Source organism: Diprion similis, chromosome 6, assembly GCF_021155765.1.
Source record: "Diprion similis isolate iyDipSimi1 chromosome 6, iyDipSimi1.1, whole genome shotgun sequence".
Classification (NCBI taxonomy): Eukaryota; Metazoa; Arthropoda; class Insecta; order Hymenoptera; family Diprionidae; genus Diprion; species Diprion similis.
Window position 1 is genome coordinate 1,601,633 of NC_060110.1, and position 12,870 is coordinate 1,614,502.

At 35.2% G+C, this 12,870-nt stretch overlaps 1 protein-coding gene across 1 annotated transcript; it reads left to right on the plus strand.

The window, feature by feature from the left end:
• The first annotated feature begins 994 nt into the window (after positions 1-994).
• On the plus strand, positions 995-6,515 carry LOC124407013 (retinol-binding protein pinta-like). Its single transcript, XM_046882783.1, has 7 exons — positions 995-1,168; positions 3,571-3,736; positions 5,228-5,337; positions 5,504-5,649; positions 5,804-5,914; positions 6,085-6,193; positions 6,360-6,515. Exons 1-7 carry the CDS (start codon positions 1,039-1,041, stop codon positions 6,509-6,511), a joined length of 924 nt encoding a protein of 307 aa, XP_046738739.1. The 5' UTR covers positions 995-1,038; the 3' UTR covers positions 6,512-6,515.
• The last annotated feature ends 6,355 nt before the right edge of the window (positions 6,516-12,870 follow it).

A 12,870-nucleotide genomic window follows, 5' to 3' on the forward strand; every position in this document is an offset into this window, starting at 1 on the left:
TACAGGAAATCAAAGCCTGCGAAAGTGCACTGTGATAATAAACAGTATTTACAAGAAATCAATTCCAATGACAACAACTAAATAATGCTTATTGATCTGAGTTGCCTTGTGACGCTTGCTTTTAATTATCGTCATGTTGGAACCCGTTTTACCATACAACATAGTAGTAGTATTGGAGCGGAAAGTTTTACATCCAATTATGCCCACATATGTCGGAAACGGAGTCGGATTAACAAATTAAGAAAATAGAAATTCCACTTGCCGACGGTGTCCGAGAAATTTTTGTGTAATAATTTATTTTAGCTGATATATTACTAGCATCTATCCATTGGCTCAAAAATTATAGCAATTGTCAAAGAAAAGAATTATATTCAAGTAAAAAACTTTGTACAACTGATTTTATTTAAAAAAAAAAAAGAAACTATTATAAACAGAAGTACAAACAAACGAAAAGTCTTGAATGAAAACAAAAAAAAAAAACGGAACTTTCCAATAGTTTATTCAAAATTTTCGAAGATTGTTGTATACTTTGTTTAAGACCTTGGAATTTTTCGACCTGACTTTTCTCAAAGAGTCAATATCTGACACCGGTTTACATAATAACTTCATTTGCTTCAACGCATCATTCTTGATGTAATTTCTTCAGAATCAAAGTGTCCTTTTTACCTTTCCCATAATTATCTTATTCGATCTATACAGATTACATGTGGCAAAATTTGAGTGGTATACTGCCATGCTCTATTTTTTCTATTACTGCTATTTTTTTTTTTTAGAGGACATATGACTAGCATCTACTTACTACACACTCCTCTGCGGCTCGTTCATTATGACATAATAACCTGCGTCGCGCGCTATGCGCACTCGCACTCACTCACACATCCGTACTGCAGACAGAGGATAAATTCATCTATCCTTAACAGAAGTGACCACGTTTCCTTATACGAGTAGCGAGCGGAACGCTCAAAGCTAGTCATCAAAGATACGTCGTTCCAATTCTAGTGAAATCTCGTCCTTCCCGAAATTTTTGGACTACTGAAAATGGCGCTGAATATGGAATCATGCAGTATAGAAGAACTGTGTGCCGCCTCGGGTGGAGGTGAAAAACTGTTATTTGAACTCCGAGACAGACTTCAAGAGTGGCTTAAGTTTCAACTACATCTTCCTCAAGGTAAACTAATACGTGATCGCATAATTGGTTGAAAGAAAAACGAAAACATTTATGAATTTCTCTGAAACCTAGATAGTGTTTATTTTGTTGACAGATTCATTTTTACTATTCAAAACTATAACAAATTAGCTTGTGTTGTACTCATTATTCCTTGTCAAAGAATTCTGGGTGACAAAAGAATAGGATACGGAATTGATTTACGGAAAAAATTTCACCTTTTGTATGGAACGATGAAGAGGAAGCTTGAAGAATAAGCTAAATATTTCGATCCAAAATCTATTGGAGTATGAAATACATGTTTCTTTCTGCTTTCGAGAATTTTTTCGAAATTTTTCGACTAATCATTCCCTGTAAAATAATATCCGAGCACTAGAGTGTCCACAGTGGGAACTGTTTATCAAAAAATAACAGTGAGGACGAAAGGTTAAATTAATCTTCACTCGCTAGAGTTAATTTTAGTGAAAAACGTGTTTGTTCACATTTTCTGGATATGTATCCAAAAATGAATCTTAACTTCCGGTGTTTCAGACTGTTTACCGTAAAAAACACTATGAATCATATTTTTTCCAAAAACATTAAATGCTGCGAATCTAGAAGTGAAAAATTGGTGGATAAATTTATCAACGTGTCACTTGTAATAGATTTTACCTGAGCAGGTGAAATTCATGACATGTTCGTATAAGTGAACCTGGAAAAACGTGAAAATTGCCATTAAATCAAATGTTTTCCTCTTGATTGTTTAGTCATACATGCGTGTTATATTGTTATTATATAATAAATATAGTAATTCTTGACACTGAACTTCAAGGATAGATCGAGCCTGACGTTAACAACCTTCACTACAAAAAAGTTTATCAAATCCAATACCGTTATAGAGATTCGCTACAAAAGGCCTAGTGGAGGTTGCATATACGCCACATTTTAGAGCTACCTCAAAAACCTGGTTAGCCCAAGTTTAAAACCTCTATCTACATTATTACGCTGGAAACTCAGAATAACGTGGATTTCCGTTTTTTTGCGATTCCTGACCCATTCTTACTTCGAAAAATATGAAAAAATTTTTCCAATTTTTTCAGACCAAATTCGAGCTGTGAAAAATGTTTCGACGTTTAAATTGTCGATCTCTTATTAAGTTTGAAGAGTGACTAGCTTCTTCTTTTCACAGTATGTTCATTGCGTCAATCTTGATTTTCTGTAATTTTTTTAGATTTTTCAGAAAGGTACGCCATTGTTGAAAAAATCGAAAACTAATTTTTCAATGGTTTTTTGGGGGAAAAGTAACTCAGTGTCAACTCAATCATCGGGGAGACACATTTCCGTGATCTAATGATTCTTTGACATAGTTAAAAATACTGCCTATTTACTGAATGAATGAACAAATTCATTTTTCGTTTTATAATATTTTAGCTTCAATAATTTTTCATCTGTTTGAGAAGTATATCGAACAGATTTTAAATTACATAATGTTAAAAATGTGTACAAAATAATATATTCAGTCTTCATTACTATCATTATTGATAACTTGATTGATCTGCTCGGTTCAAGAATGACGCAATGAACATACTGTGAAAAGAAGAAGCTAGGCACTCTTCAAACTTAATAAGAGATCGACAATTTAAACCTCAAAAGATTTTTCACAGCTCGAATTTGGTCCGAAAAAATTCGGAAAAATTCTCAATTATGGACATAAACATCCGCAATATGGATATATTTTTTCATTTTTTTCCAAGTAAAAATGGCTCAGGAATTGCGGAAAGACGCGATTCATGTACAACCCCGGCTAGGCGCTTTGACCAAGTCCGATGACTACATATGAGGCATTCCTTGCCAAATCGACCAAAGTCTCAGCCGTGATGTCCCCAACGTGACTTAGGATTTTTATACGACTATTTTGACTATCAAAGACACTAATTTTTTTCAGGATTTTTTTAATAACCTTGAATCAGCTACTATTTTTTAAAATAACCGTATTCATCGACATTATTTAAAAAACTAAAATGATTATGAAGAATCATGTGTGAAATACCACAATTTTTTAGCTTTGAGGCGGAGTTAGCCGATTTTCTGTTCTGATTGTTTTCGAACTTTGCTAAAAAACAAAAAAAAAAAAAAAATTCTTAAATTAGAAGTCCGTCTGCTATGGATAATGGTTCAAACAATTTGACACATAACACCGGATTTTTGAGAATTCTGTCAGGTTTTTGCAAGCTAACTAATTGTCTGCAATATTTTTTCCAAAATTTTTAGCGGTTAAAAGATCGGTGACATCAATCGACCTTTTAAATTTCAAAAATCATATTTTGATATTTGAATCCCCTAGGCGTCAAAAGATTTGCTCAAAATTAAAGGGGTCAGGATTTTTATGATGTATTGACAATAAAATGACATCATTTTTCTTGAAGATATTCCTAAAGAAATTCTGGAGCATTTCATCATCGCTACGAAGATGAGCTTAGAACAGGCCAAGAACAAACTGGACATGTTCTACACGATGAAGAAGCTGGTACCGGAAGTACTTCGAAACAGAGATCCGCGTGGTTCTGGTCTGACACGCTTACACAAAATGATGTAAGAACCAAGATAAGATCGCTAGACGCAAAACGATATAGTTGAGTTCACTGTAATTTTCACTTGTATAGGACCAAAGACTTCTCATTAATTAATACTCGCAGCTGATCCCAATAACCGAAGATGAATCGGCGAATCTCATTTTTGAGCATTTCAGATTGATAGGCATCGAAAGGAATTCAACTTGAAATGATTTAAATTTTTTTATCAGTTTCAAACCAAAAACTTCAGAAATGGAAAGATTCACCGATTCAACTTCGATTATTAGGATCAGCTGCGAATATTAATCGTAAGAAATCTATTCGAGTCAGACGAGTGTCTGAGCCCCCCCCCCCTCCCCCCCCCCCCCCGTAAGTCAAAAATAGATATTTTGGGAATTTCCAAAGCGCTTAAACAATATTTTAGTTGGTCGAAAAAATAAAAAGTGCCAAAAATAGAAGAAAAAAAAAATTATCCCATCACGAGCCCGCTCAAAGTGTTTGGCAAAGTAAGCACAGTTTTTGAGAATTTTTCGAGAGAATATCTTGATAGAGGTCCTTTTCAAAATCATTTTCAATATTTGTAAATAATTAACCAGTTGAATGAGAAATCTAAAAAAATTCATGTTACTGTTTTATAGTTGGGACAACTGCATGAAAAATTATGAACAACAACAAACATGTTGAGAGTCAGACGATCATGGGTTCAATGGGATTCCCCATATATTTCTAATACATTGAAATTTTTGCACACAGACGACTTGCTCCAGGATAAAAATTTCCAGCTATGAAACGTTCGCTGCTTTTAAATCACATATCACAAGTACTAGTTGTCACAAGGCGTTATAAATTAAAATTGTAGTTTAAGTTTGAAACAAACAAATGTTGTTAACGAGATTATCGCATGATCAATAATTATTTTCCATCTTCTCAATATATTTTTTCTAATTTTATTGGCTACATTGAGATATTTCGGAATCAACTGATCGGAAACGTGATTCTTGTCGCTTTCATTTGATGTATATGTTTTTGATATTTGTATGGCGGATCAGCAAGATATGCACATTTTTAAAGAAACTCGCGGGTTGGCGCAGGTTATCATATGTAACAATAATTTCGCGACAACTTGTCCTATTTCGAGTTTTCCGTAGTTTTCTGAGTCCGTGTTAAGTGCTTCAGGATTTTCGGAGTCTGAAGCAGATTTTACATAGTTTCTGGGGTTTTCATAGTCAACGTCGACTGTTTCATAGTTTGCAGGCAAAAATACAACGAAGAAAAAAAGTATTGCTTGAAAATATACATTGAAAACCCGAGTTTCGAAATGAATAAATATGCAGGTACATCGTTCACGTGGGAACAAGTAAATGTAAAAATGTTTTTCAATTAACAACTGAAACTCAAAATTCTAAACCCTTTTGATCTAACAGAGAATTACCGATGGACAATTCGTGTATCTTATTCATGATCTAAATAGATTTCTTCTTCAAAAATGAATTTCACTATTTTGTTGCAGGCATACCGTCATTCTACCAAAATTGACACCAGAAAAATACAGAATCTGCATTTTTCAATACTGTGCTGACGACTACAATGATTTTATTGCCGGTGATGATGTTAAGTATGTAATTTGACAAGACAAATTGACGATTTCAAATTCAAATCTACAAACAAATATTTTTGTCACATGCGTTAATAATTTTCGAAATAAATGATAAAGTCTACCGTTCTTTCGAACTTCTTAAACTTTCGTCGGCAAATTACAAACTAACTCGCAACGTCGACAGGTACTGTCTGATGATGGACGAAATACTGATGCTGGACAGGGAAGCCCGCAGTCTTGGGAGCATTTTTATATTTGATCAATCTAAGATAACCTTTGGTCTTATCGCCAAGTATACTCCGACCCTCGTGAAAAAACTAGAAGTAGTAGCAACGGCAAGTATCCCTAATAATAGGTTTTAATCGTTCCAAGTACTTAACGATATCGAGCCAATTTCGATATCACCATAATACAACAAACGACTGGAATTCATCGTTACATTATCACGAAACCAAATCAACTAAATGATATATATTCTTTCACATTCAGAAAGCTTACGCGAAAAGGATTAAAGGGATTCATTTTATCAACGCGGCTCCTTTCGTAGAAACTGTAGTCACCCTGGTTCGGAAAGCTTTGAAGCCGAAACTCGCTGCAAGAGTATGTAAACATAAAAGTTGAACATTTTTTCTATCTGCTGTTTTATAAAAATGATTAGATATTTAATATAATTTAAGAGATTCATGATGAAAAGATACGAGGACGTATTATTGGACGATGAAATTGTTCAACATATTACGCGAATCCATGTAAACTATTTTCATCCACAGGTTAACGTTCACCAAAAAGGAAGCTACGAATCGTTACATCGGATAATACCAAAGTCGATTCTACCCAAAAATTATGGTGGCGATGAACCATCCATAGAATATTTCGCTGGTGAGTTTAGAAGTGAAATTAAACTTTTCACACGCTTGTCTCTTCAAGTTTCTTACATGATAAGTATTTGTCGAATTCAACGAGTGGAAATCGCTGTAATGTGTGAGGTTTGCATGGTGTGCGGAAGGCGTAATTTTTCTTTATTTATTTTTTTATGGTAACGCAGAGTTGTGGAGGCAGAAAGTTGACGAGAAGCGTGACTGGTTCCTAGAACAGGATAAGATTGTGGTCAACGAAGCACTTCGCCCTGGACCACCAGTGAATGCAGACGACCTCTTCGGCTTTTCTGGATCTTTTCGGAAGCTAGACGTCGACTAGGAATCAGCAACGTTATGATATCGGAAAATTGAAGAAATCAAAAATCGAAATTTTTCAAACCCTCCGATTTGGCGTGGAATACCCCATATATACACTGTATAGCCAGGGCAATATCCTACAACCTTAGCACCCAGCATTTCTGGTACGAATCAAAGTTTTGGTTATTCAGACGTCCCGGAACTTTTTCGACACCCTGTACATATGGTCACTGATAATCATAATGCTCAAGAAACACAATTGGTAAGGCGTGCTTGTATACGATTCTTTCAACGATTAAATAATATTATAGATCGCAAGGATAGTCCATAATTAGGATATAATAACACGTTTTGTGCTTACATAACGCGATAACTTTTTTTTGAAGATCAAATCATTTTAGATATTTTATGGATCTTCAGCATTCTAAGACGCTGGAGACTTCGTCTTGTTTGACGTTACTAACCAACAAAGAATTATATAGCATCTATAAATTTAATCAGTTTCGCTAATTAAGCTGACAGCCAGCATATAGAGAATAGATTAATACACGTGGGTCTATCGACCTCAACACGACAGACCTCCAGACCTCATCGTCTCTGATTCCATCCATTTCTTGATATGTTGTTGTTAGAGCTCTAAAATATTTTTCTGAATTCTTTCAGAGTTCTTGGACCAACCCTTTCTGCGTAATGAATTTTTTTAGGCTGAATATTATTAAGTACAAGTTCGAAAAATAAGTATGAAATTCGAGTGCCAGATTCAAAAAATAGTCTTACTCGAAAGAAATCAATTGACCAATCGATTGAAAACCAAATAAAAAATTTTACTAATCCAAGAACACATAAAATATGTGCTGATGTTTGATTTCCACTTCGTTATTTTTATTTCTTTCGACCCTACAGGTTTTCACGTGCCATAAAGAACGCACAACAATTATTCTAATGGGAAACCATGCTTGGAAAGGTAGCTAAAGAACCAGAACATGAATTCAGTCCCGTTTATGGCGTCCAGGCGGTCACCATACGCGATGTTTTGGGCCCCAAAGAGGTTCCAACCCCTACCGGACCCCTTTGCATGGGGCCTCCCACCCTCATGGGTTCAGCTCTTATCGTAGCCTAAGACATACATTTTGCTAACCGTCAAGTCAGTCCCAGTCAAGTAGGCAAATCGTCTTTGTCGAATGCCGATATGCATTTCAGTCACGGCAGTAAAGACGCCATTCCTTGAGTACTCTTTGCTCTCGGATAATACTTGTAACTAAGTTAATTTGCTTAGTTCATGTTCACAAGAAGGATTGAATAAATTACGCTGTTTTTTAATACTCATTTTGTTCACACACCACACACACTGAGAGAATAATTCGATCCTGAAATACTTATTCTACGGCAGCCTTATACTTGAAACAACTCGATCATACGTACTGAGGATTCTGTAAAAAATTAAGTTTTTGCACGCGTAAATTAAAGTATATGAAAAAAAAACAGTATGTTTATCTACGAATGGTAAGAACTAAATGTTTTTTAACACGAATATCAGAAACATTTCTCGTGGGACTCTATCCGTTGCTTTTAGAAATCAAAGAAACGTAACCGTAATTACATGTTTAATAATGATTATTGTTCCTATTCATCCAGGTTATTAACATGCAGTAAACTTTAAACGAGTTTCAATTACCTTGAGGCAAGTGGAACTGTGATTTCAACCAGTGATTGAAACCAGTTTTCAAGTTCATCTTGTGAGATTCGAATATCAGAGCGCCAGACTCGTCGATGGTTGGCCGATATCAGTGGAAGTGTATGTGTGCGACACGTCAAGGTTCACGGCCTATTGGCAGTCGGTCCAGGAACCTCATACAGAGCACGACTGTCAATTTTAAGCTTAACTAAGCAACCTCACGGTATGGTCTCGAGTGCACACAACATTTGGTCAATCATCTGCGAAAAACATTGTAATCTCGACAGTCCTGTTGGATTTTGCATTTTTGATTGGTAAAATAATACGGACCGACTCGACGACACTCGACGACACAAGAAAGAAAGATAAGTTATAACGCGACAAGGATTATTCAAAGAAACTGTGTCATTCTTTTAAAATCATTCATGTTCCATTAAGTGTTGTTTTACATTATTTTTATGTGTGTGTGTGAATGATTTTATTTTTTATTTATACATATATTTTTTTATCTTTTTTTACAATATATTTAATTTGAATGGCTATTGCCCTTTTACATCGCGTCTCTGTCCTTTTTATTTCTATTTATTTATTCTTTTATTCATAATTTTAACGCACAAAAGTCAATCACGATAAATATCGTTACAATCTTGACGCTGAATCAACTGCCTTTCGCTTCTTCTTAATCCAATGAACAACTCTTTTGTGTTGCATAATTCTATTTCCAACGACATTTCACCAAATATAAGTATAGAATTTGAGATTTTGGAGAAAAACACTATCTAAGTGGCAAAGCACTTTAAGCTATGATAGCCTGCAGGCTACTGAAGTAATACTTTTAAAAAACGTGTGCTTAATTTTCTGAACAAGAAATTTACCTACAAATTTCAGCTTATTTTTTAGTTATTTTATTCATTCCAAAACGCGTATATTCGTAAAGGTCACCCTAGCTCCAACTATTTCATTGAAAAGTGAAAGAATGAAAGTAATGGATTGCCGCGGGGAACTGCAATACAAGTTCCGTTCATCTAATCAGCATACGTACCGAACGGAACTTGTCTGGTCCATCAAAATTGATTGAAACTTTCAAAATATCGTTTTAACGCAAATCTAGGAGGATGAGATTAGAGAGCTCTATTTTCAGTGCCAAAATGAGCTTGGAATAAGCCAAACAAAGGTTGGACATGTGTTACAGATTCAGAAGACTGGTGCTAAACGTATTTGTAGACAGAGACAGAGGCTTTCCTGATATCACCTCATTATGATACATTCGATAATGTGAGTAAGGATCAAGTACACTCGTGAGATAATCATTAAAGCCAATTATTTGCATCGCTACAGGCAGTTCGTGGCGTTGCCTAAATTAACGCCCGAAAATTACACGGTTTTTCATCTCCCGGGTGACAGACAAGGACTCCAGAAATTTTAGTATAACGGAATTTCATGAGTATGCTATTTCATACGTAGGAATTGAGGGTAGATTCACCATCTGTGGTCGACCTACATTTTGTGGCCATTTTTATATTGTTACTAGCGATCCCGGCCACGCGTTGCTGTGGCTCAGCTCAAAATAATGATACGCAAAAAAGTAAACACACGCGTTGTTTACGTTGTATATCTGTGGAACACGTGTGACGTGGAATAAATTGTAGCACCATGAAAACGTTTGAAATTGAAACACGGCCCTATTTATTCAATACTTACACAATCTGGATAACAAAGGATGTTTAAGGGTTGTGCTAGATGCTTAATACAGATGTCAATAGATCGACTCACACCGCCATCTATTAGAAACTTATGGAACTTATAAACGAATTACGACCATTTGTTCTATGAAAACTCCTTAAACTCGCAATAAGAATATTGAGGGCCACTTATCGGGATAAAAACAGTCCTGTCTTTTAAGTTGGACCAAGCAATACACATTTACAAAATTTCATTCGTATACGTATAAAGATCCTGTGTTTGTTAGTTTGACTTCAAGTAAATATCGGACAGAAGTATTTGGTACGTGACATACTTTATTGTTTGAGTATTAGTCCTTACGTAGATGTATAAAAACATCTGTATTCCATTTTTGATACAACGAATATGGCCACAACTGGTACTAAGGTCTCCAAAATCGATTTATCTACCCTATAATTTTACCGAATGATCTTTGATTCACTGCAGGTCGTAACGTTATCCTTGTTTTCCCGCACGCCACTTTAGTGGAGAGAGAGTATTTGATTGGGGATTATTTTTTGAGGTTCTCAAAAGCCGAAATAATCGTCCGTTTATTAGTTGAATTGATATTTAGTTAGGTTTAGATATTTGGTTGATAATTGAAATTGTGAGGTAATTGTTTTTGGTTTCAGAATTTAAAGTGAACTGTTGTTGGTTTCAGGTATTAAGGGGTCTGACTTTTTGGAGATGACAGAAGAAGGAATTTGGAAGAGTCTTGGAAATTGTGGAGGATATAGAAGTTTGCTGATTCGTCGATTTTTCGTCTTGGTTAATTATTGTAATTGGTGGGAACTTAGAATTGGTCAAGAATTTGTACCGGAAGTCTTGGTTGTAGGAATGGAAATTTTTTACATATGAGAGAAGTGAGAGCATGCAAGTATATCTTATAATTAAACAATACGTGACAAGCGACAAGCTAGCGTCCACATCCGGCATCCTCATTGTTTAATATTACTTTATTGTTTAGGGTCGTAGTTCCTCTAGTGCGGTATTATCTTGCCAGATGTGGGACTCTTAACTTTTCTAGATGGCTTGAACTGACTTGGGATCTACCTTCCATGCAAGTCCCAACCGCAAGAGAATATATGGATTAAAATGGGTGAGGGTCAAAACTTGGAAATGTCAATATTTGGAATGACCGATACATCAAAATTTCGAACAAGCGAAAATGAAATAACGAAAGATGAATTGTTCGAAATCTTGATTTTTGAAAGTGTAACTGTTCAGTAGTCATTATAATCAGTGGCACTATCGAAAATCAAGACCTCGAACAATTCATCTTTCGTTATTTCACTTTCGCTTGTTCGAAATTTTGATGTATCAGCCATTCCAAATATTGACCCTCACCATTATATTACAGAAATGCTGTTGATACACAACAATCCGAGATCAATATTCTTAGGCACGTGCGCATAATGAATGACATTCAAACAGTTCAGTCCAGCAGTTTCGGACATTTTTACATCTACGATCTCTGGACGATGACTGTGGCCCATCTCAGAATTGTGACTCTAGCGTTCCTCAAAAAATATGAAACAATTACTATGGTAAGTCCAGTTATGGTTTCTGTTCACCCGTTTGCCATCAAAATAATGATAAATTATTTGTGCTCTTCTGTTGTTATCGCAGAAAACCTACACGTGAGACTAAAAGGGATTCACTTCTAGGGGTCCATCGTACTAAAGTAGCTACCAGAATTAAAGATCGCAAATGGCTGTCAATTTTTCCCTGAATGCTTTTTTGTGTTCCAAAAAATATGCCTGAAGCTCACGGCGAGAAAAAATTATTTAACCCTGGCTGATTTTGTATAAAATTAGCTATAACTTACAAAAAAAAAATGTGGCTTTGAAAAATCTTCGAAAATCGAAACCTTGGATTTTTCAAAGTGTATCTTCTACTACAATTTTCAATATTTTTCGCTGAAATTTGATTTTCAGACACTATTTACTGTTCCGAATAATCGATTGTTTCAAATTTTTGACATCTTGTTTCGGGTCGTGTATACAAAATCGGCCGGGTTCAAATAGTTTTTTTCTCACTGTGAGCTTTAGGCATGTTTTTTGGATCACAAAACAGCATTCAGAAAAAAATTGACAGCCATCTGCGATCTATAGTTACGGTAGCTAGTTTAGTTCAAGGACCCCCCCCCCCCCTCCGCCCCTTAATTGGCATGGTAAAGTCTATTCTAGAGCCAAAACTTATAGCAAGGGTAGGTGAAAAAAGTTTTAAAATTCGATGAGTGGTTCTCTGACGAATTAAACTGAAAAAGCATCACAAAAGAAATAATTTTAGTCTTCAATTCGGCTGACGATAGAAAAAAGCAAATGGATTTGTTTATAAAAACTTTTAATATTTTCAATAAGAGAGGATCAGCAGTACATAGCAATGAATAAATCTATATTCCGTGCAAAATATTTTATCTTATAAATAATTCACACACAGGTCATTCTTCACACATTTTTAATTCTTGTCGCATTTATTCCAGATGAATGTTTACTCGGCAGGTGACTTTAAATCGCTTTACAAGTTAGTACCGAAATCTGTATTAGCGACTGATTATATAGTTATATGGTAACTAGCCAAGCATGGAAGCTATATCAAGTAATTGCATTTCATTTTCACAACAGCAACTGATCGTGAATAGTTATTTTTGTTAAACCGCTGACGGACATTTGATACAAACCAGAATTTAAAGCCCGATATACGATGGGTCGTGTATTCATGTGCATTACACTGTACAAGATACATGTTCACAGCCATGAGCGTAACCATGACAGGTTCATTCTTTCAATATTTATTGTGTACGTGTTCCATTGTTATAAACCGCGTTTTAATCATCAGTGCTTTACGAAACATTCTTCTGACAAGAACGTTCTGATGCTTCTCGACAGTCATTGTTCCTTAAAATATATAAACTACAGTTGTATCTAAAAAATGTTCAATCAATTTTTCAGATATAATTGATCCATTCATTAAATAAACAA